This window comes from Dipodomys spectabilis, unplaced genomic scaffold (genome assembly GCF_019054845.1).
Source record: "Dipodomys spectabilis isolate Male_0828 unplaced genomic scaffold, ASM1905484v1 ptg000009l, whole genome shotgun sequence".
Taxonomy (NCBI): Eukaryota; Metazoa; Chordata; class Mammalia; order Rodentia; family Heteromyidae; genus Dipodomys; species Dipodomys spectabilis.
Genome location: NW_024870686.1, coordinates 23,808,825 through 23,832,966, shown reverse-complemented (window position 1 = coordinate 23,832,966; position 24,142 = coordinate 23,808,825). Strand labels below are relative to the sequence as shown.

The 24,142-nt window shown below is 38.1% G+C and overlaps 2 protein-coding genes across 9 annotated transcripts in view; one reads left to right on the top strand and one right to left on the bottom strand.

Annotated features, from left to right (window-relative positions):
• Fbxo8 (F-box protein 8) overlaps positions 1-2,603 on the bottom strand; it is a 40,065-nt gene extending 37,462 nt beyond the window's left edge. For 2 of the 5 annotated variants that reach the window (XM_042700044.1, XM_042700053.1), the window contains exon 1: positions 906-1,190. The gene's annotated coding sequence lies outside the window, so the exon portion shown is untranslated. Of the gene's footprint in view, positions 1-905; positions 1,191-2,145; positions 2,167-2,520 lie in introns of those variants that run through there. The other 3 variants (XM_042700038.1, XM_042700049.1, XM_042700059.1) reach the window with 3 other exon arrangements.
• Positions 2,604-2,721: 118 nt separating this feature from the next.
• On the top strand, positions 2,722-22,359 carry Cep44 (centrosomal protein 44). Of its 4 annotated transcripts, none has more exons than XM_042700034.1 (11): positions 2,722-2,809; positions 5,887-6,025; positions 7,055-7,202; positions 8,883-9,029; positions 9,822-9,941; positions 10,684-10,854; positions 11,996-12,202; positions 15,023-15,092; positions 18,997-19,115; positions 19,358-19,395; positions 20,099-22,359. In XM_042700034.1, the coding sequence occupies exons 2-11, from the start codon at positions 5,937-5,939 to the stop codon at positions 20,139-20,141; spliced, it is 1,152 nt and encodes a 383-aa protein (XP_042555968.1). In that variant the 5' UTR covers positions 2,722-2,809; positions 5,887-5,936; the 3' UTR covers positions 20,142-22,359. The 4 variants fall into 4 exon arrangements, with proteins under 4 accessions (XP_042555968.1, XP_042555971.1, XP_042555965.1 ...); XM_042700031.1 differs by lacking the exon at positions 2,722-2,809 and adding an exon at positions 3,332-3,417; XM_042700032.1 differs by lacking the exon at positions 2,722-2,809 and adding an exon at positions 3,670-3,972.
• Positions 22,360-24,142: the final 1,783 nt, after the last annotated feature.

Below are 24,142 nucleotides of genomic sequence, written 5' to 3'. Positions count from 1 at the left end.
GGAGAGGAAGACAAAGGTGCAATACCTGTGTGCATTGATCATGTAAAATAATATTTACCTAAATTCCAGGAAATGGAAATAAGAGGGTTTTTTCTTTGTGGCTATTTTTCTTTTCCTGTTGTCTTATTTGTTTATTTATCTGTCTTTGGGGAGTAAAAGGGGAAGGGGACACAGAAATGCTAGTACAAAGAGTAAACAAATTCAGCAGTGGTTCTCAGTAGACTCCTGAAAATAAACTATACAATTTGTAGGTGGGGTCATAAGGGAAAAACTGGGAGACAGTGAGGGAAAGAGTACATTGTTCAAAAATGTACTCTTTATCAGACTTTTATAATAACATTAAAATATAATTTTATGAAAAGAAAGCAAAAAGCCAGGCTAGAGCCATGGTTCAAGTGGTCAGAGTGCCAGCCAAACAAGCCAAGCAAGCTTGATGCCCTCAGTTCAAAACTTCCTCCCTCCAACCTGCCCTTTGCTCTCTTGAAATACTCCTACTTCAGCCTCTGAAGTGCTGAGATTACAGGCATGAACCACCACTCCCCAGCTTGATCAATATCAAACATATGAAAGGACAATGGATAAAAGTATATCAAATTAATGTACTCATTATCTTGCCCATGTAATTGTAACCTCTCTGTACAGTATTTTCACAATAAAAAAAAGTATATCAAATTGTGACCCATCTGCTCATGCAGACCATAAAGCATACACAGGCCTCTCATATGCAAAGCATTTCAAGAAAAATATGAAAGGTAAACAAAAAATGAAATTCGCCTCTTCAGATAATTGGAAAACCCTTCCTCAGAGATAAAGCTAGTATACATTTGCTTATTCCTCTACGATCTAGCATTTTTCTTTGGCTATAGGCAATTCTGTTGGACACAATTCTTCTCAGTTTTTATTACTCAAGTAATTAGCCAGGAAATGTGCAGCAGGTGGTTCCAAAACGTCATCCAGAGATCTTTGTCTCCTGAGATTCACGCCCTGTGTAATCCTCGCCGTGTCTACTTTGAGTTGGACTTAAAGTCATTACAAATACATCATGGGCAGTAGTAATGGGATATTATTTCTGAGAATAGGTTGTAAAATCTTTAGGTCTAGGATGTTCTTTTGTATTGCATGTGTTGGGAAGCTGGCTGCCTCATTTGAATGATACCAAGAAGGGACCCATGTGGTGGAGACTCTAGGTCTACCAGCAACAGGAGGGATAATCCTGCACAAGGAAGCATATCCTGCACCATCTCAGTAACCTTAAGACTAGATCACAACCTCTAACTACAGCTTGACTGAAATCTTGTGAGAAGAATGAGAAACCAGTTTGTTAAACTGGACCCCAAGCACTGGCTTGCAAAAACAGAGATGTTTCTTGTTTAAGCTGGGCGAAATTTGGGGGTAATTTGTTAATTAGCCATAGATCACTAATGAAGTATCTTACTAGTGTGGAGGAGATTCGGTTTCAGGAATACAGTTAGTAAACTCCAAATATTAAAAAAAACAAGTGAGGGGAGAAGAGGACTGAATGTGGTGATTTTAATCCTTACATTCCTGGCTCTGCATGGCGAAGAGCTAGAGTTTGAGGAAAGCTTGAGGTAAATATCAAGATCCGGGTCAGCCTGGGCTACACAGCAAGACCCTATCTTAGGCAAAACAAAACAAAAGCTAATAAATAAGTAAATAAATAGGAGAAAGAAAGATGAAACAATAAATTGGCTCCATTTGCCAATAAAGGCTATGATATATGCATTGGGGGAAAAACAGCATCCTTAAAAGTAAAACATATATATACATATATACATATATATATATATATATATGTATATATATATATATATATATATAAATCGCGTATAAAAGAAGTTTGACCGGATACATATAGAATATAAAACTAAAGCCTACACCATATTAAATGAGTGAGAAGTGGGATTTATGTAGTTTCACCGAAAAAAAAATACAAGCACCTATCACACGAGAGACTGGAGAAACAAGACAGAGAAACAAGGCAAAAGAAGAACTTCGCAAACTTTCCAATCGGTATTTGCCTGCTGCAGTCAGTAACCATCAGGACCCGCCGCGTGTGCGCACTCACATTACTCGAGAGTAGGAAAACAACAACAACAACTTCTGTCTAGGCGGCCACTTAACTACCCGAGAGCAACACGTGGGCCCGAGCAAAGTAACCCTCGTTGTTGGTCCACTCTTTCGGAATGACCCAAGGTCACTACCTAGAGACACCCCCAGCTGACCTATCCCTCAATGGCCTAGAAACTCATCTCCTCCCGCCTCGTGATAGCGAATCTTCCTTCTAATAAGTCACCTCGGCTGTCAATCAACACGCTTTACACGGTCATTGGTCGTCAATTCCTGCAGGTCGGTCAGTCTCAGCCAAGTGCCCGGCGCCAGGCTGTCTTTATTTCCGAGAAGAAAAAAAAAAGAAAGAAAGAAAGAAAAAGAGACAGTGCAAGCAAAAAGAAAAAAAGAAAGAAGAGAAAGGGAAGACATGATCCGAGCCGACGGCCGTACCTGAGCGACCTGCGATCTCCACCGCCGCCGCGACGAATCGGCCTCTGCGCGGGAGCCTTCCACCAGACCGAAACTGTTCAGCCCGGAACCGGTGCCCAGGCCATGGAGAAGCCGGTCCCAGTCTGACTTGCTCAGGCCGGTGAAGATGACGGCCACCGAAGCACCCGCAAGAGCGCCCGGACCCCTCGAACTCGGAGCACCCGCCAGTCAGAGATGCCCACCGCCGGGGTTTTGACGTTTCCTATGTTGCCGGAAGTGACGCAGGGAGCCGCCCCTGAAGAAGAACCAGGTCCGTCCTCGGCTCCTCAGATTCGCCACGGATGCCTTGACGGTGTTTGCCGTGTATTCCCCGCGAGGCTGACCACTGAAGGCACACAGGCTTCTCTCTGGCGGCGTGACGGAGGACCAGCGAATGAGGCCTCGCTCCGACGGGCCGATTCCCCTCCGCGGTCGGGCAGGGCGGTGTGTGGAATCTGCGGCCTGAGCGCCCGCCGCTCGGCAGCGCCGGCCGCGGTGCGTGGCGGGCCGGCGCCCGCCGTTCCCAGTACAAACCGTCGGCGCGAGAGCCGCGCGGCCGGCGCCCGGCGTCTGGGAGCAGCTGGCCGGGGGCGCTCAGCCGCGGCCTCCGGGGACTCCCTCCCTCCCGCGGCCCTGCCGGCGCAGTGCCCGCAGCCCGAGCGGCTTTCTCCCAGCGAGCCCGGCCGCGGCCCTCGGGAGGCGCCAGGGAGGGGCGGACGGCCGCCGGGCCCTCTGCGTGCCGTCCCGGCGGCGGGCCGGGAGCCCGAGGCGGGCTTCGTCTGCCTGCCCGAGCGGTTCGCGTTGTTCTGAGGCTTTGTCTTTTTCATCCGAACGCTTTTTGCTCTTGGATTTTTTTCCTCCTGAACTTTTAAAAGAAAGGTGTGCAGGGGGTTATCATGTAACTCGTTCGTTTCACGTCCGGTGCTGCGCGATCGGGGTCGCCCCCCCCCCTTCTTCTTAGTGTTTGGGGTTTTTTGGGGGGTACCCTCAGTTTTGTGGCTCAGGACTGGTGTTTCAGTGCTGTACCACTTAAGCCCCAGCTCCACTTCTGTGTGTGTGTGTGGGGGGGGGGGGGGATGGAAGGGGGGTAGAGAGGAGAGGAGAGGAGAGGAGGAAAAAAGAGCCGAGTGTGTGGTGGATTGGAAATCAGTCTCCAGTGTCTGGATGACTTTCCTGCCCCAGGCTGTCTTTGAACCGCGATCCTGAGACTTCAGCCTCCCGAAGTAGCCAGGCTCACAGTACCTGAGCCACCGGTGCTTGGTCCTTCCTCTCTTTCCCGTTTTGATCATAAAGTCACGGGAAGAACTGTGGCGGCTCATCTGTACAGAATTGGTTTGTGGTCTAGGGCTGGGATATGATACACTGATTGGTTCCCGTTGGATCTTCTGAACTGAGATCCATCGAGTTGGTTCAGAATGCTACATAGAAGGCTTAGTAAGTACTGCTTGTTTTCCTGGCTTGTGTTTTCCAGGGGTTTCAAATATTTCTCCTCCTCCCTGGAGGGATACGTAATTTTCCCTCACTAGAAAAATCAATCTTAATGAACTTTAGTTTTTCAGATTATGGCTAGACTATTTTAGGATTATGGCTAACCTATTAAAAGAAATATTTGCAACCCTTTTAATGATTGCAAATAAGACCACAAGAGCCACTAGCTCTACTTTCCTAATCTTTTCAATCCTAGTTAAGCTTTTCTTTCCTATTTTGTAGAAAGTTGAATTAATTTTTATTGATCTCTTTTGGGCGGGGGGGGGGGGGGGGGGGGGGGGGGGGGGGGGAGCAGGAGGGAGCAGTCCACTGGTTATTTTGAAATAGGGTCTCTCTTGTCCTCTCCCCAGACTGGATGAGTTAGGCTTACCTGCATAGCTGGGATGACTAACTAGTGTCACCTTACACCTCTTCATTGAGAAGGGGACTCCACAAACGTTTCTGCTAGGGTTTGCCTCTAGTATGATCCTCCTGATTTCAGTTATGTAGCTAGGATTGCAGGCATGAACCATTTGGCTTTTTCTCTACTTCTGATACTCAGTTTTAAGTTAGTGTAAAAGGTTAGTGTAAGCTATCTGTTGTAATTATTAGTCAGCTTCATTCAGAACAACAAAATATATCGAGTCCAGTGATCCAGTGATACCTGAATGGGAGACGTGATTTTAATGATCTTCACAACTTCATTTTTAAAATCAGTTGGACAGATTTATAGCCAACTCTGAGGAACCTAGGCAACACTATAAAAACACTCTTTCCACTTCCCTCCTTGTCTCTTCCCTCCCACCCTCCCTCCCTCCTTCTCCTCCTCTCTCTTCCTCTCTCTCTCTGTCCATCTCTCCCTCTCTCCTTTCTCTCCCACCTCTTTTTCTCTTTCCCTGTCTCTCTCTTTCTGTCCCTTTGACTGTCTATCTCCCTTTTAAATTTAGCATGCATTAGCTGTGACATCTCCATGAGTGTTTACATTGTATACTATTCAGTCTCCTATCTGTCTCTTTTCCTCCTCTTCTAGTTTGTAGTTTCATACATGTGGACTGTCTACTTAAACTATATTCTTCCTCTAGTAATATTAAAAGTTTCTTAATGATGGAATCTGTACTATAAACTGCATAATATCTCTTTTTATGTGTTTCATGGTGACAGTAAAAATATTAACCCTTTTCAAAGTAACAATATAGGCCATTTCCTTTAATTAAGAATACTATTAGTAAATAACAGATTTTATCAAATGCCTTTTTATATGTATTGAAATTGTTATTTTTTATGTATTTAATTTTACTGATCGATTCTATTATGGATATACTTAGGTTATAATTTATTACTGTTCTTCAGTTTTATGTTTAAATTGTCTACCTGGGCTGGCTTTGAACCTTGATCCTCATATCTTGCCTGCTGATTAGCTAGCATTATAGGTATAAGCCACCAGAACCTACCTTAAACTTGATTTTTTTTTTAACAAAATTTTTTTTCTTGTTAATAAAAAAGCAACAAATTGACAATTAGGTGATGTCAGAGCTCTGGGAATAATGATTAAATCTGCACTAATTTCCTTATCTCTACTATTTTGCTAATTGTATTGCATACTTTTCTAAAAGCATAAAAATAGTTATTTATGGAAGTCATATGATGTAAGTGTTCTATGAAATACATTATAAGGACAAATGAAAATAGTCAAGCTTAATTTTTTGTTCAGGAATTTATAATAGATACAGGCAGAATGTACTTGATGAATACAAAGATACTAAGTTCAGAGATAGAGCTAGTATAAGATAAATATGTAAGTACTTATAAGAATCTGTACAAAATAAGATTGAGAAGCTTCAAAACATATTTAAGCAATTTTTAATGAATTTTTTTCCCTAGGTGGAAAGTTAGAAGATTTCAAGAGTTGGAGCTGAATCTAATGTTACATCATGGCAACAGGTGACTTAAAGAGAAGCTTACGGAACCTTGAACAAGTGCTTCGTGCACTAAATTATCCTAAAGAGGTGGATTATGTAGGGTAAGCTGTAATATAAAACTTATTTGTATTCTTTTTGCAAATAATTTGAGATAGCATATAATTCGATAGGAATCTCTTAAGGAAAAAATAAAGATTTTTGTCTGAGTACTAGTTAAACTTTTTTAATGCTTAAAATATTTGAGAAAGCACAGCTGGATATGAGTCGCTCGCATTTGTAATCTTTGCTACTCAGGAGGCTGAGATCAAGATCATCATTTGAAATGAGCCCAGGCAAAAATGACCATGAGACTCTCTTATCTCTAATTAACCAGCAAAATTCCAGAAGTAGATCTTTGGCCCAAGTGCCAGCCTCAAGCAAAAACAGCAAAGGGGTAGTACCCAGGACCTAAGTACTGTGTGAGAATTAGCAAAGACATGAGTAGCTAACTAGAAAACAGAACATCTGTTCTGTCTGTCTCCCATAGATACTGATTTCAATGAAGTCATTCTGACTGACATCACTGTGGAACAGACAGTTGAAGATAACCTTATGGAAGTCAAGATTAGGCAACTGATTCATAAAGAGTGACAATCAGATAGAAGAGTAGGACACTTCTAAGCTTGAGAAATTAGCAAAAGCTAAGAAGTTACAAATTTCATATGAGCAGTAAAACTACTTAACCAATCACAATATAAGCTTTTTCCAACCCTATTTTCCTGGTCTCTAACATATTTCATAAAAATTTACCTTTGCAAGTTTGTCTAGAGAGCAAATGAAGTAATATAAGTAGTCTTTGAGAAGTGGTACATCGGAGCAAATGAAGTACGCCAAGTAACACTGAGCTTTAGAAAATCTGTAGTTGAGTATACTGCTGGCACTAATGAGCTGTCATTTTCTGAGTACATGAGCAGATGAGCAGCATTACTTCATAGTAGTTTGCCTCTAGTGATTTAGATCAGGAGACAGCATCTGGAGCATCATGCATTATCTAATTACTATGCTTGTAATGTTAAGTTTATATTTTTCACATTTCTAATACTTCCTTGACTATCCAACTTTCGGAATTATTTTGTCTTTTTCCCTTATAGTTTGATAAAAGGAGACCCAGCAGCATCTTTGCCCATCATCAGCTATTCTCTAACCTCATACTCTCCGTACCTAACAGAACTTCTGGTGGAATCTGATGTGGATCTTGTAGGAAAGAATGACATTTGCTTTACCGACACTGTTTATAAGGTATTATGAATATATGAGTTTTAAAGGTTACTGAATGATTTCTTTTTTTCTAATCTTAGCGCTTGAACTCAGGAAGGGGCCTGTGCTTTGTCCCTGCACTGCTTTTTTTCTCAAGACTAGTGTACTTTCCCACTTGAGCCACACTGCCACTTCTGAGTACTTTTTTGAGTAGTTTATTGAGATAAGAGTCTCATTTTCTGTGCTGGCTGGCTTTGAACCATGATCCTCAGATCTCAGTTTTTTGAATAGCTAGGATTATAGGTATCAGCCAGCAGAGCCTGACTTTACTAAATGATTTTTTTTTTCTGGTCCTGGAGCTTGAACTCCTGTAGCTTGAGTGCTATACTTGAGCCTCTTTGTATTCAAGATTAGTATTCTTACCAGTTGAACCACACTGCCACTTTTGGCTTTTTCTGAGAAGTTTGTTGGAGAGAAGAGTCTCACAGATTTTCCTATCCTGGCTGGCTCCAAATTGTGATCCTCAGATCTCAGCCTTCTGAGTAGCTACTGGTGCCCAGCTTGAATAATGTTTTAAATTAAGGTTTTGGTAGTAACTCCTGAAGTGTGCAATCCCCATCTGTTAAATCAGTGAAGATGCATTCTAACAATTGTGTTAATTCCGTCATTGTGCAGACATCAGAATGTGCTCACATAAATTTGGATGGTATATCCTACTGCATTATCTGGCACCTGTGTAGCATATTGTTTTAGGCTACAAACAGAGTAACATATTTCTCTGCTGAATACTATAAGCAGTATTGTAACACAATGCAGTGTATACCTGTATAGTGTTTCATTGTAACTTGTGAGAGAACTTTTGTATATGTGGTCTTTCATTGACCAAAATGTCATGTGTTGCATGATTGTGTATATAGTATGAATAGTTGATAAAATACTTTCATATAGACTATAGACTAAATTTACATTATGAAGTTTGCTACCTTAATAATTACAATATGCCACTGACTGTTATTAACCTGCTTTCTATCAAATTTTAGTAAAGTTTTATAATGGGTAGAAATTATAAATATAATCATATTCAGGAAAAAACTGTAACTCATACAATTCTGAGTTAATTTCATTGTAAGAAGGAACTGAAACTTTGAGATAATTCTTTGAGATATGAGGTCAGGTTTTATATTGACACTAGAATCTACACTTCTATTGAATCTAATCTTAAATATTTAATATGTAGTGTCTGTTATATTTCTGTTTTTTCTTTTTAGCCTGAGATCCAGAAAGCTTATCCAGAAGGCTAAGTGACATTATAAGAAATTCTAGGGATCTACTCTGTACCATTGTAGTCTATTTAGAAATGAAAAATTGATCAAGCCCCATGACCAAAAAATGAAAATTGAGATCAGAAGGCCTTCTGACTTGTGTAAAGATTATGTAGTGGTAGAATTATAAACAAATAGAACTATGACTTTTTTGATATCTGGTATGTTATTCTAATGAATAAGGAGTTTTCATCTCTCTGGTATATCTCTACCTATTTTCTATCTGCATACATTTTCTACTGGTATGACTTAAACCAGCTCTATAAATGTTTTTAGAACCTTTAGTTAATGGCTTGACCATTCTTGTCCTCTCAAAGGTAGCAATTACTGTACTGTCCGGGTGGCAATTTATCATTTTGAATTAAAGAAGTGCTCCTAACTATACTTTTTCTCTTTACAGCTTCTTCGTGATCAGTTTGATTATAAACCAATTTTGACAAAAAAGCAATTCATACAATGTGGGTTTGCAGAATGGAAAATTCAAATTACTTGTGATATTTTGAATTGTGTGATGAAAAAACACAAGGAATTGTCTGGTCTTGATAAGGTGATTTTATAAACAGGTTTTTGTACAAACACCAGGTGGTCCAGTATTTTAGTATATGAAATCAAATCTTAGATTACAAATTATTACACATATAATTTAATGTGCTATTCACAAATTTGAATAACCTTATAAAGTCTCATGTTTGCTTTAAAAACTGGTTTCTTTTACACATCTGTGACTTAGTATTGATAGTCCCAAATTAACAATTTATAGATGAATTTTTCTTCTTAGATGTTTTTGTGTGGGATATTGGGTTAGTATTTTTTGTGGAGTTTTTTGGTGGTGTTGTTTGTCCTGAGCTTCTTTAGCTCAAAGCTAGTGCTCTACGACTCGAACCATAGTGCCACTGTGGCCTTTTATGAGTAGTTTATTAGAGAAAAGAGTCTTAATAGACTTTTCTGCCGTGGCTAGCTAGCTTCAAACTATGATCCTTAGATCTCCGCTTCCTGCATAGCTAGGATTATAGGTGTGAGCTACCAGTGCAAGCTTTTTTGTGTTTTTGTTGTTGTTTATTTGTTTGTTTTTGACACAGAGTCTTAATAGATAGCCTAGAGTGTGACCCTGAGTTTACTGTGTAACCCCATCTGGCTTCAAACTCATCGCCTTAGCTTTCCAAGTGCTGCGGCCAAGATGTATGCTACCATGCCTTACTGATTTTCTTTAAATGAAATGTAGTTTCATTAGAGTTGAATTGTTTGTCAGTTCTATTTTAGAAATGAGTGAGTGGTATTGGAATTTAAATCCATATTATGCTTTTCACAAAATTTGCTATATGTAATACATTTTTTTAAGACCCCATCATGCCAAAGAAAGACAATGGTTTGTGATAAGGCAGAACCTTCTTCAAGCAATGAGAAAGTTGCAGAAGCTGTTGGAATTGATGTCACTAGCAGGTTTATCACTTCAGGAAAGGTATGAAAGAAAAACATGCAGAGAATAATGAATCCAGTAGACAAGTGCATTTCGTAAAACATTTCATCCAAAATCCTGCATTGTGAAAATTTTTAATAGCATATTCTATGTACTATTTGAGTAACATTCCTAAAGATAGAAGAACAGCATAGAAATGTAAAATTGAACAAGATTATATTTCTAGTTCTGAATTCTGCCCCATTTCCTAGGTAAAGTAGTAGTCATTTGGGTAAGTTACATTAGATAATCATGTATATTTACTTTTACTTATATATGTGACCTCCCTAAAACATGGGAATATATAAAGAGCCTTTTATTAATAATAGGGAAGTTTATGGTAATTCACTGAGACACATTGGAATCATTAGCTGAAAGTCTAATATATTGTAATTTAACAGAAAGAAAGTTGTACTGCATCCTATTTGATTATTTGTAAATTATATTATAATATTTTGTTTGTTTATTTAGAAACAGGGTCTGTAAAGCTAGGCCTAGCCTGGGCTTTGTAATCCTCCTGCCTCAGCCTTTGGGCTGAGCAGTCACTGTGAGAATCTTATCTCCAATTAACTATAAAGTCTGAAGCACATTGTACATAAACCTTTGTAGTAAGTGTATAGTGTATTGATTCATTATGTAGTAGCGAACTTTTTTTAATGTTTGAAGAAGAAAGGATATGCTTTTTGCAGAATTACTGTGTGTGTTTAAAATAATTGTGAAGTAAAACTATATTGTGACTATACAGAAAAAAGCTGTGGTGATCCGTCACCTGTACAATGAAGATAATGTTGACCTTCCTGATGATGCAGGAAGTTCAGTAACAGATGTTAGTGAAGAACTTGATTCGGATTGCATAAAGACTACTGAAATAGTAATTCCTGAAATACAAGTGTGTGAAGTCAAGACCCAGCAACAGGTAAGAATTTACAGTGTTATTTTTTTTCTTTCAGTACATCCCTCTATTTCTTATTTTGACATTTACGAATATTTCAGAATTGATGCTTTGGAATACTTCTAGCCTTTTATATTATTAATCATGTCATACTGTTTGTACATTATCATTACTTAAGAATCAATTAGTTGTGCTTGGTGTAGGTGGCTCACACCTGTAATCGAAGCTTCTCAGGAGACTGAGATCTGAGAATCACAGTTTGAAGCCAGCCTAGGCAGAGCAGTCACTGTGAGAATTTTGTCTCCAGTTAACTCTAAAACCTGTAGTGGAGCTGTGACCCAAAGTGGTAGAACACTATCCTTGAGCAAAAGAACTCTGGGACCCACAAACAACCAAAAAAAAAGAAAAAAAGAATGAGTTTTTTGGGGCATAGGGAGCATACACCTGTTATCCTAGCTACTCCGGAGGCTGAGATCTGAGGATCAAATTTCAAAGCCAGATGGGCAGACAGATCCACGAGATTTTTTTTTTCCTTTTTTTTTTTTTTTGTCTGTCATGGGGCTTGAACTCTGGGCCTGGACACTGTCCTTCAGCTCTTCAGCGAAAGGCTAGTGCTCTCCCAGTTGAGCCACAGTGCCACTTCCTCCACGAGATTTTTATTTCCAGTTCACCAACAAAAAGAAGATGGCTGGAGGGAGATTAAGGATGAAAAGTCCAAGCAAGATCAAAAAGCTCTGATTTCAAGCCTAGGTAACAGCACAAAAACAAAAATCTACCAGGTAGTCATTGGGGTTATTTCCTATTATACAGCATACGAATAATCTCAACACTGTGTCTTCTTGGTCATTTCTTCTTAGCTTTATGCTGGGTGTTGTTTCAAGAAGCTATTTTGTTATACTTCTCTTGTATTCACAAGAATCATTAAATAGAAACTGTAGTTATTTCTGTAATTTCTTTTTAGCCAAGGAAATGGAGGTATCAAGCTCATGTACACGACAAACTGATTTAAATATTCAAGCACGCTGGCTCCAGGTAGCTCTATGAACACTCATACTCCTAACTGTGGAAAACAACACAGTGCTATGGGGATTTACACTAATCAGTGTAAGGAAGTAGCAGTTCATATTACGCCTTTAAATTTAATTATGGTCTTTAATCATTTTAGGATATAAAATCTATTCCTGAGATTGCTGCACTTGAGACAATGCTTACTCAGTGCCATGAGAAGCTTCAAAAGTTGCCGTGTATAGAACAAAGGTTGGACATGTTGGAAAGAGCAATTAAAGGAAAAGTGATGGTAGATGAGAAGACTTGGACTAATCTTCTTAGTCGAGTTACTCTTCTGGAAACAGAAATACTCTTGTCTAAGAAGGTATATTCTTTCTCTAATGAGTTCATTGCTGTAATTTTCACAATAGCCAAGTTACAGAAACAGCTGAGATGCCCTACAATGGATGAGTGCATCAAAAAAATGTGGTACCTATACACAATGGAATTTTATTTATCCATTAGAAAGAACAATATTAGGTCATTTGCAGGGACAATGAATGGACCTAGAACAAATCATGTTTTAGTGAGGTCAACCAAGCTCAGAGGGACACCCAGCCACACAGCACATGTTTCCTGTCCTCTGTGAAAGCTCCCATCTAAAATACAACTGGACATGATAACTTATACAGGACTCCAGGCATTCATATACACACAGACTAAAGGAGAATACTCTCTTGGGCTGGGAAGGTGGCTCAGTGGTAGAGCGCTTGCCTTGCATGCCTGAGGCCCTGGGTTCAATTCCTCAGCACCACATACGCAAAAAGAAAAAAGCCGGAAATGGCGCTGTGGCTCAAGTGGTAGAGCGCTAGCCTTGAGCTGAAGAGCTGAGGGACAGCACCCAGGCTCAGAGTTCAGGCCCCACGACTGGACCCAAAAAAAAGGAGAATACTCTCAGGGGAGGAACCCAAAGGCATAACTTCTCTCATCATTTTAAATACTGTTTATCAAAGCAAGTTCCAAGAGATGGAAACGTGGGGTTTTGTGGTGGTGTGATTTTTGCTTTTTTTTTTTTTTTTAGGGGGAGAGAAAGGAACACAGAATGGAGGGAGGAAGGGTGAACAAATGCAGTCATGGTATTCAGTATACACTATGTGGAAAGTAAACTATGCAACTTGTGGGCAGGGATGGGAGAGGGAAAGTGAATGAAAAGGTAACATTATCCGCAAAGAAATGTACATGGGCTGGGAATGTGACTTAGTGGTAGAGTGCTTGCCTAGCATGCATGAAGCCCTAGGTTTGATTCCTTAGTACCAAATAAATAGAAAAGGCTGGAAGTGGTGCTATGTGATAGAGTGCTAGCCTTGAGCATAGAGACGCTCAGGGACAGTGCCTAGGCCCTGAGTTCAAGTCCCAGGACTGGCAAAAAATAAATAAAAACAAAAAGAAATGTATTCATTACCTGACTTACGAAATAGTAACCCCTCTGTACAATACCTTAAGAATAGCAATGAAATTATATTTTTAAAAATTTAAAGCAGATTTGTGAAAAGCACGTATTAATATGTTATATATTATTATGTAAGAGGATATATAAATGTAACATCAATATATAATATTTAGATAGTATGTATAGTAATATATATGAATGAACTCTAACAGTACATTATATTGTATATATTTTATTGTTATTATTAAGGTCTTTTACAAAGGATTACTATTTCATAAAGTGGGTAATAAGTTTAACTCTTTTTGGATAGTGTCATTCCTTCTTTCCCTTTCCACCAGTTTCCCCTCCTATCCCTGTCCACAAGTTGCATACTTTATTTTCCACATAGTGTACAGTGAATATAACAAATAATAAATACTTTCTTAATAGGTATTTCTTTTCTTCACATGTATTTCAGCTATAATCTTTTTAAGTTAGCATATATTAGTTGTACAAGAGAGAGTTCAGTGTGACATTTACACATAAGTAAACTATGTATCTCAATCAGCCTCATCTCTCTTCCTCTCCCTATCTCATTCCCTGCTTTTAAAACAATTCCAATAGCTACAGCTCAAAGTGGTAGAGCACTAGCCTTGAGCAAAAAAGCTCAGGGACAATGTTCAGGCCCTGAGTTCAAGCCCCAGGACTGACTTATCACATAAAATAATATTAAAAATCTATAAATTGAGCTGGGCATCGATGGCTCATGCGTGTAATCCTATCTACCCCGGAGGATGATATCTGAGGATCTCAGTTCAAAGCCAGCCCAGGCATGAAAGTCTGAGACTCTTGTCTCAAATAAACCAATAGAAAACTTGGAAGTGGCACTGTGGCTCAAGCAGTAGAGAGCTCACCTTGAGCTGAAGAGCTCAGGGACAGCGCCAAGCCCAGAGTTCAACTTTTATTACCGACCAAAAAAAAAAAAATTGTAAATTGAGTTAATATTACTGTGTTGTTTACGAAAACCTCTATCTTTTAATAGTAAAAATGGCCTCTTCGGTTTGTAGGGAAAGTTGTAAAAGAGGAATTTTTTGTTGTTGTGGTGGTGGGACTTGAACTCTGGGCCTGGGCACTGTCCCTGAGCTCTTCAGCTCAAGGTGAGCACTCTACTACTTGAGCCACAGTGCTTCTTCTGGTTTTCTGGTGGTTATTTGGAGATAAGAGTCTCACAGACTCTTTGAAATGTGATCCTTAGATCTCTGCCTCCTGAGTAGCTGAGATTACGGGCGTGAGCCACTGGCACCTGGCTAAAAGAGGAACTTTGTTTTTTGCAGCAGTAAAGTTTGAACTCAGAGCCTCATGTTTGTTGGGCAAGGCTTAACAACTTTAACTACACTCCTCACCATTTTTGGGTTTCCTGTTTTCCTAGATGGACTCACTCTTTTACCATGATCCTCTTACCTCCACCTCATTTTTTTTTTTTTTTGTAAGTCGTGGGGCCTGAACTCGGTCTGGGCGCTGTCCCTCAGCTCTTCAGCTCAAGGCTAGCACTCTACACTTAAGCCACAGCGCCACTTCCGGCTTTTTCTGCTTATGTGGTGCTGAGGAATCGAACCCAGAGCCTCATGCATGTGAGGCAAGCACTCTACCACTGAGCCACCTTCCCAGCACCCCCTCCATCTCATTTTTGTGCCATCTTTATATTTTATACTTAGTTGTACAAAGTGAGACATTTTTTCTTTTCATTTTCTTCTAAACATTTCTCGTGCTTTCCAGAATGAGTTTGTGGACTCCAATGCAAGTGAAGAGTACACTTCTAGTAGTGATGCAGAAGTTCTGCCCTTTGGTAAGTTCTTTTTTAACAACAACAAAAAGTTACCTTTAAGTAGTTGTACATTTCACAAAGCAGTTGATGAATACAATGCAGCTTGATCATTATCACCTCCTTCAACATTCTCTCCCCTTCTACCTGCCCTTTCCCTTTTCCTTTTCTTAGCTTTGTTGTATATACAATGAATTCTCAACTGAGTTCCTCCTCCCCTTTTTCATTCGTCTACCCCTCTTGCTAGTACCTTTGGTAAGTTCTTAAACACTGTTAGCACTGGTGTCATGACACAGGGCTTTCAGAAAGGTGCTTTTTATGAGTATTGGGCGATTTTAGCATCTTTGAGCCTTATTTTTTAATGAAAATGCTTCAACAACCACAAGATAATGAACGTAAAAGCTACTAAAGCCAAACTTGTATATCTTAGTACATAATAGATGACTAAATTCTCAAGCTGTTAAAGATATTGTATTCTTTAATTATTGTAGAATAATGCAGTGTTGTAGAGTAACATTTTAATCTAAGTTTAAGTAGTAGTAATCGTGTGTGTGTCTTATGTATAAGGTGAGGAATTGTTGTCAATGTCTTGCATGTAACCCCCCCTGACTGATGCTGACAAAGTGAGTGGAGAATAGAGAAATGTCTTTTCTACGTCACTGAATGTCACAGTGTTGTTTTCAGTGTGACTAATGTAGCAAGAATCTGTTTCCCAGCAACAGTTTTGATTCTTTTGATTTTTGTATTTTTTTTAATGTAAAGGTCTGCATTTTTTTTATTTGTGCCTGTGATTACTATTTGTAGAAGAGGAATATAATAGAATTCATCATGAAGTTAATAAATAAGTATTTAACAGCCACCACCTATTGCATGTAAATAGTAACAACAGTATGTTATAGATCCATGTGCTGGCATTATTTATTCTGACTACTGCATTAACTCATTTAGTTCTTCAAGCAACCATACAGACTAAGTCTTGTCATTATCCTTATTCTAAAGATGAGGAAACCAAGATAGAATGGAAATCAGTCACTATGTCAACAGTAACATAGTTATTAAGTGGTGAAATGGGAGTTAAGGACTCAAAATGGTGTCTCTCATCTTTAGCTTTTACAAATTGTGGAGCTGAGCAACTAGATTTCAGTGTAGTGACTTCTAATCCTTTCAGGATGTGTAAAGTAGGTGAAGTTTACCCAAACTGAAGTGATCTTCAATACTGCCTTTTGGTAGATTTTTACCTTTTCAAAGAGAAGGTAGATTTAGATAGCTGCTCCTAATTCCTAACCTTGTAACTTGCCCTTAAAAAGGAGATTTGTTGGCTGGGGGAAGGAAGGATATCTGCTTTTTCTGATTACTTCCTGCTTTTAACTTGGGGCATTGTTTTTGCTGCTAAATTTAAACGTATGCTTGATACAAGGGATTTATTTGATGGAATGTGATCTTTTTGTGTGTGTGTATGCTCATCCTGGGCTTTGAACTTAGGAACCCGGGCAAAGTCCTCAGTGTTCTACCACTTGATCCAAAGCCCTACTTTTGGCTTTTTTGGTGCTTAATTGGAGATAAGAATTTCTGCTTCTGTAGCTACTCAGCCTTCTGAGTAGCTAGGGTTACAGGTGTGAGCCACTGGCACCTGGCTAGGAATGGGTTTTATCTGTGATACTTTGTGATTGAGTGCTTGGAAAACTTTAACATCGGCAGATCTGAAATGTTAAACTTTTTAGTTCTTTAGAGAAAGAAACCTGTGGATCTTGAATTTTTTTTCATATATGTCAACTCACAATAGAGTATTTTCTGATTCTTTTTCATTTTTCTCCACTTCTTTCTCTTTTTAAAAAAATTAGCTTGGGACAGGATATTTTATTATTATATTTCCACATGCATTTACAAAATATACCAGTCAGTTTCATCCTTTCTATCATTCTCCCTTTCTTGCTTCCCAAAACAGTTTTCATACCTGCAAACTATGAAAATATTTCTACTGTATTCCAGCTCCTTGTTAGCCAAATCTCCTAGTTTTTTTTTGTTTTTTTTTTTTTTTTTTATTTTATTTTTTTTTAATTTTATTTTATTTTATTTGAGAACATACTGTACAGAGGGGTTACAATTACATGGGCAGGATAATGCATACATTTCTTATCAAGCATTGCAGCCTCCTCCTTTGTTTACCCTTCACCTCCCTTCCCAGCCTCCCCCCTCCCCCCCCACCCAATCATACCCCCCCTCCCTCCCCCCCACCGACATTGTAAAGCTGGTTTTGACATGACATTTTGTACTTCTCATTGTTGCAACAGGTCCACCTGAATCCTTAAACGACTTGTTTGTCCCCATCTCCTCCACATGTTCTACTGACATCAAATATAGTGAAAGCGGGGGTTACACTGTGGGGGAGGGACATACAAAGCAACAAAGAAATAATCTTATAAATGCATTAGAAACACATGCATGAAAGAAACAAAAACATTAAAATACATATTTGAGGTTTTTTTTCCTAACATCACATTATCTGACTTTTTCCGCTTGACTCATACCTATACTAGATATTGCAAATAAGGGAAACCATGGGACCTATGTTTCTTTGGGCCTGGCTTACTTCACTTAATATAATTTTTTCCAAGCCTTTCCATTTCCTAACAAATGGGGCAATGTCATTCTTTCTGATGGAGGCATAGAATTCCATTGTGTATATATACCACATCTTCTTGATCCATTCATCTACTGAGGGGCATCTGGGTTGGTTCCATGTCTTAGCTATGGTAAATAATGCTGCAATAAACATAGTTGTGCTGGTAGCTTTAGTGTGGCCTTGTTTGTGATCATTTGGGTAAATGCCCAAAAGTGGGATTGCTGGGTCGTTGGGGAGCTCTATGTGGAGTCTTTTGAGGAACCTCCATACTGCTTTCCAAAGTGGTTGAACAAGTTTACATTCCCACCAACAATGAAGTAAGGTTCCTTTCTGTCCACATCCCCTCCAGCATCTGTTGTTGTTAGAGTTCTTGATTTTTGCTGTTCTAACTGGAGTGAGGTGATATCTCAATGTTGTTTTGATTTGCATTTCTTTTATGGCTAGGGATGTTGAACATTTCTTCATGTGTCTATTGGCCATCCTTCTTTCTTCTTCAGAGAAGCTTCTCTTTAAGTCTTTCGCCCACTTACTTATTGGGCAGTTGTTTCTTTGAGGATTTGTTGTTGGGTGGTTTAATTTTTTGAGTTCCAAGTATATTTTGGATATGAGACCCCTGTCCGTTGTATGGCTAGTAAAGATCTTCTCCCAGTCCGTGGGCTTTCTATTGATCTTGCTAGCTATGTCATTTGCCCTGCAGAAGCTCTGCAACCTTATACAATCCCATTTGTCCAGCCTTTCTTTGACCAAATCTCCTAGTTTTTAAGAGGTATTTATTTTCAGCCACAGAACAATAGTGACAAAATTTGTAGTAGTTTTGAGTCAAAATATCATACCCAATTCATCAATGTTCACTTGTTAATAGATGTCACCCATTTAAAGAAAGAAGTCTACATGAGTCTACATAAGTCTGTAGCTTATGTTTCAAAATAAATTAACTTTTTGTTTAAAACTCTTGTTATCAAACTAAAGATCATATTGTCTTTTCCAGTGTTTTATTTTTGAGACATACTGTAGTACCTAGGCTTGCCTCAGATTCACAGTCTTCCTGTCTCAGTGTTTCAAGTGCTGGGATTGCAGGCATATGCCAGGGAGCCAGGTGCATTTTGCAATTTACATTAGCCAATTTGTAATATCTAGATCTTTGAAAGTAGGTTGTTTTCTTAAAGAACAGTTTCTAAAACTATATTTGATCTGTACTAGTAGCCTTGTTAATATTAAAATATTTGATTTCCTTCCATCTAGAAATACATTTATAGGTACATGACGTAAAAGGAATAGGTAACCTAAAATTTAATTTCTTCCCAGATAGGAAAAGCAATGTAGAGGGGACTGCGAATGTCCCTCATTCCTCTGGTTACAGTTCAGTATCATCAACTTCCAGAGCCTCCGCAATTCGTTACTGTGGTTTGAAGGATCTTTCAGAGGTAAGAAAGACAGACCATTGCTTAGATTTCCTTTCTAAGGTCACCAGGAAAAGTGAACATTGGATTTAATTGTATATACTATTGGCAAGATAAATGGACCTCTTAAGCTCTCAATACTTGTTTGTGTTGAGTAAACAAGCATTAATGCAATGTTTCAGACTGTGTTTTATATGTTCATGGTCCATTGGTGAGGATGGTTCACTCTGAGAAATTGCCTAAATTTGTTGCTTTTTAAATTAAAGGAAACAACAATCCAGAAAATGGAAAGGATGAAAAAAATGTAAGTAACAGAAAGGGGCCACAGAAATTTGTTTCTCTATAGGGAATTGTATTGGGTTATATATACATAGAATGTGCATATGTCTTGCAAACCTCAAAAGTCTGTCGTTGGGTGTGGAATTTCCTTCCAGACTCCAGTGAATAATAAATCCACCCACAGTTATGTGTTTGTGAGTTGAGTCACTTGTTTTGATTTCAACAAGCTTTGTAAAAACATTGTTAATAAAATTAACTGGATTAAGGATTGCAGGGATATTTTTGATTGGCAGTTAATCCAGAGTTATCTGTTTATATATGATGTGTTAAAATATTAAGTATATGTAGATCAGTAGTATTTAAAGTACTACTAGTCTTTTTATTAAGTTATTGATAAAGTTACACTAATGATATGTTTTATATAGTGCAAATAACATTTAGTTTACAAAAGAACAGTTTAAAGAAAATCTAAAGTGAAATTAAAAAATATTATACAGCCTAATACCTTACAAAACTAGAATAGTCTTGAAATTTGAAAAATTCTAGAGTAATTTAAGCTTCAAGAATCGACTTTATTTTTCCATTTATCTAGCCATAGTATGTTTATTATTAATAGTAAATGAAAACAAAAATATTCACATTTATTTTAGACTCAAAAGCTTAGTTTCAATAACTTAAGTCTCACTGATTGTGAATTGTTTATCTATCACTTTTCTATTCTATTTCAGGTTTGAAGAAACTGCAGAGTTACTCAAGATCTCCAGTCGCTAATTGTAGAACTTCCTTCTGCACAAACTTTTCTAGAATTTTCGCTACTGTATGTGTTGTATATTTTAAGAGTTCTCTATAATTTTAATACACTGCAGTGTTTATTAGGAATTTGGATTTTATTTGGTATCTGAGTTTTTCATTCTTTCGTGAATAAATACTTTGAATATTTTTGAGCTATGATAATATTGGTTCACTCCTTTTCACTTAGGAAAAAATCTGTGTTCTTTGCTTTAACAGAGTGAAGTCATTACAGCACTGTTTTTTTGTGTTGACATTTGTTGGCAGTGTGCTAAGTAGTGTGTTTTAAAGTACAGGCTTGAAGACCGTGGTTTACATCCTGTTGGAAGCATGCCAACTAGGACTTACATATTGTTCCCTGGAGGCTTCTCCGACATACAGTCTTGCCATCTGTGCTGATGAGTAAGTTGTACTGAGAAGTTTAAAAAGCTCATTGAAAATTAAAGAAAACAACAATATAGCTGTTTCATGCTTAGTCACAAAGCAGTACCTTTTCAGTTAATGCTGGGAAAGTGTGGGTATGATTCTCCTTTTGTATTAAAGCAGGTCTATAAGGTTCACTGAGAACATGCTGAGTGTTTTCCTGCTTAATACCCACAGCACACACACATTGGTGGTGGCCATCCAGTGCTAGAGGTGAGGTGGGTTTCTCACGTGGTGAGGTGGGTTTTCTTTTCTAATGATGAGAAGTTGGATATATATGCATCTGTCTTGTATATGTACAAATATGTATAAATATGTATATATGAGAGGAAACGCCTTAAATCAAGAAAAAATGAAATTAATTTTTAAAACATATTTTTCTGACTTGTAAATAAAACTGTAATAACAATTTAATTGACCCCATTATTGGAAAGCTGGAATATTTTTCTTTTCCTGTATGTTTCACCTGTTATTTGATGTTTTTCATATCATCTGTCTATATTGTAATGTATGGTTTGACATTTGATTGTGAAAATATAAAACCTTAAATTATAATTACAAGTAGAACTTTAAAAAAGTTTTTAGGATTCCCATGGTTAGTTATTATACTTTAAAACTATGAACTTTTATGGTAACATACAGGAACATATGGCCCTGCATTTTATAAAATTTGAATATAGACTATAGTTTGTAAATCCTGTTTACCTTGGTTTTTCAATTATAAACAAGATACATTTGTAAAAAAGAGCACAGTTTTGAAAAAACTAGCCTAGTCTAAGGAACTTCTGGACTGTCAGAATCAGTGTGGAATTATAGTGCCACCTTGTGGCTCATATATATTTTACTTTTAAAACCAGTGATTCCCCACAAAAGAGGGGAAATAACGGAAAAAATTCAGTCCCAATTTTAAAAAGAAACATTCTTAAGATTTTTGTGGAAGATTGATGAAAGTTGTCTTTCTCTTTGTCTCCTCCTATCATTATTTCTTTCCTTTTTGTTTACATATGTACCAAATTTGAAATGTTTGTAATATAACTTACATATAAAATGCATAATACATGCATGTACTGAAAACATTTCTAGTTATGCTACCAAGTATAAATTTGGAATCCAAATTATTTATACTTTTAACTAACAACTTAATCAAAAACTAATAGGAGAATGAATAAAAGTTTTCTATTATTTTGACAATATAATCCTAAAATAAAAACGAGGAAAATTTTTTACTTCAAGTTATTAAAAGAATTGCCAACTTATTATTCTCTTTTGAAATAGCAGAGGTTTTTCTCTCATAATTACCTTGGCAAGTAGTTTGTAATAAGAAACCAACCTCTTTTGAATGACCTGGAGGTCCTGAAAAAGGTAGCTACATAATTAACCCTTATTTAGCTGGGATTTACACTAATTCCATCCCCAGCATTCTTTAAACTAGATTAAATAACCAATCACCATTCTATGAACAAAGGCATCAGTAGCTCATGCTGCCCTATCTGAACTACGCTCTGAGTAGTTCTACACTTGGTTGAAAGGAAACAGAGGAGCAATTTTGAGTAGATCTAGATGAGAGCCTGAGGGATACTGAAAGAAATTCTTAAGTAAAACCTCAGGACTGAAAAAAGTAGTATCTACTATTTATGAAAAGTCTAGGCAAAGCTGAGGGATGACAAATACACTGGGAAAAACAGTCATGTCACATTTGCCTTACTCTTACCATTTTAATGTGATGTTTTAACATGTGATATATTTCTTCCAAAATAAACTAAAAGCTTTGTAACTATGTTTTATGTTGTTTATTACTCAAACTTCATTTGGGGAAGCATTAAAAAGTAAAAGGAGGCTGGGTGCTGGTGGCCCCTGCTTGTAATCCTAGCTACTCAGTAGGCTGAGATCTGAAGATCATAGTTCAAAGCCAGCCCGGGCAAGAAAGTCTGTGAGACTCTTATCTCCAATAAATCACTCAGAAAAACCGGAAGTGGTGCTGTGGCTCATGTGGTAGAGCTCTTCGCCTTGAGCTGAAGAGCTGAGGTAGCACCCAGGCCCAGAGTTCAAGCCCCACAACCAATTAAAAAAAAAAAAAAAGTAAAAGGACTGTCAATTTTATAAGCACAATATTTTTTTAAAGCTCAAATAAAGCTTTAATTTTTATATTTTTTAGCAATTCCCAGGTTTGTCTCTTTGAAGCTGAAGAATTCAGAGAGGGAGAACTGGTCAAAGTATTATAAAACTTAAAAGTTATATTAGAAAAAGCTGAGACTAGTGGTCCATGCCTATAATCCCTGATATTCTGTAGTTTGAGTGAGGAGAATCATGAGTTCCTGAATTCCCTGCCTAGGTGGTAGAATATTTCTCTAACCAGCATGAGGCCCTGGGTTCAGTCCCCAGTAACAAAAGGAAAGGAAAAAGAAGGGAGAGTGAGGGGCAAGGGAGAAGGGGAGAGCAGACTCTCCTACAAAATTAAAACTTAAGTCACTTGACTTTCTCTATTTCTGGTCAAAATGGGAGGTTCTTCTGTTACTCACTAGAGTAAAAGCTGAGATGTGAGCAATATTGAGAACATACATAGTGACTCTGAATTTTTCATGAGTGCCAGTACAAGGTTTTGAACTCCGGAACTTGTGTTCTCCTTTCACGCATGCCTGGCTTTCTACCATTTGAGGCGTGCCTCCAGCTCTGGAACTCTGTCTTTCTTAGCATTATTTTAAAATTATAAGTTATCTTGATTGAAATACTTACAGGAATAGAAGGATGTATTTGTTCCTCTGAAGTCTACTAAATCCAATTATTGTATTTGAGGTGGAGCTCTAGATGTTGTCCAGGCCCATCTCAAATTCCTTGTCTCAAGTGATCTGGTTTGCTAGCCCCTGATTTGCTAGGATTATAAATTCAGTTCACTAGTAAGAACTTCATTTTTTTCTTTTATTTAATATCTTAAAATTTAGAATGGAGTTCATATGCAATAACTCTCTGATGTCTATAAATTATATTGTGGATGAGTATTAAGAGGAGAGGAAAGAATAACTTGTGAAAATAAAACAATTTAGATAGCAAGAAAGTATTTGGCATAGGTCATAATTTGTAGATTAAATTCTTGAGTTTTTCATTTGTTTGTTTGTTTTTGGGTTTTTTTTGGGTCCGGTCATGGGGCCTGAAATCTGGGCCTGGGCGCTGTCCCTCAGCTCTTCAGCTCAAGGCTAGAGCTCTAACATTTGAGCCACAGCGCCACTTCCGGCCTTTTTCTTTTTTTTTTTTGTTTTAATTTTATTTTATTTGTGAACATACTGTACAGAGGGGTTACAATTACATGGGCAGGACAATGCGTACATTTCTTACCAAGCATTGCAGCCTCCTCCTTTGTTTACCCTTCACCTCCCTTCCCAGCCTCCCCCCTCTCCCCCATCCTAATCCTTCTCCTTCCCCCCCTTCCCCCCCTCCTTCCCCCCCCCCCCCCCCACCGACGTTGTAAAGCTCGTTTTGGACATGACAACTTGTACTTCTCATTGTTGCAACAGGTCCACCTGTATCCTTAAACAACTGGTTTTTCCCCATCTCCTCCACAAGTT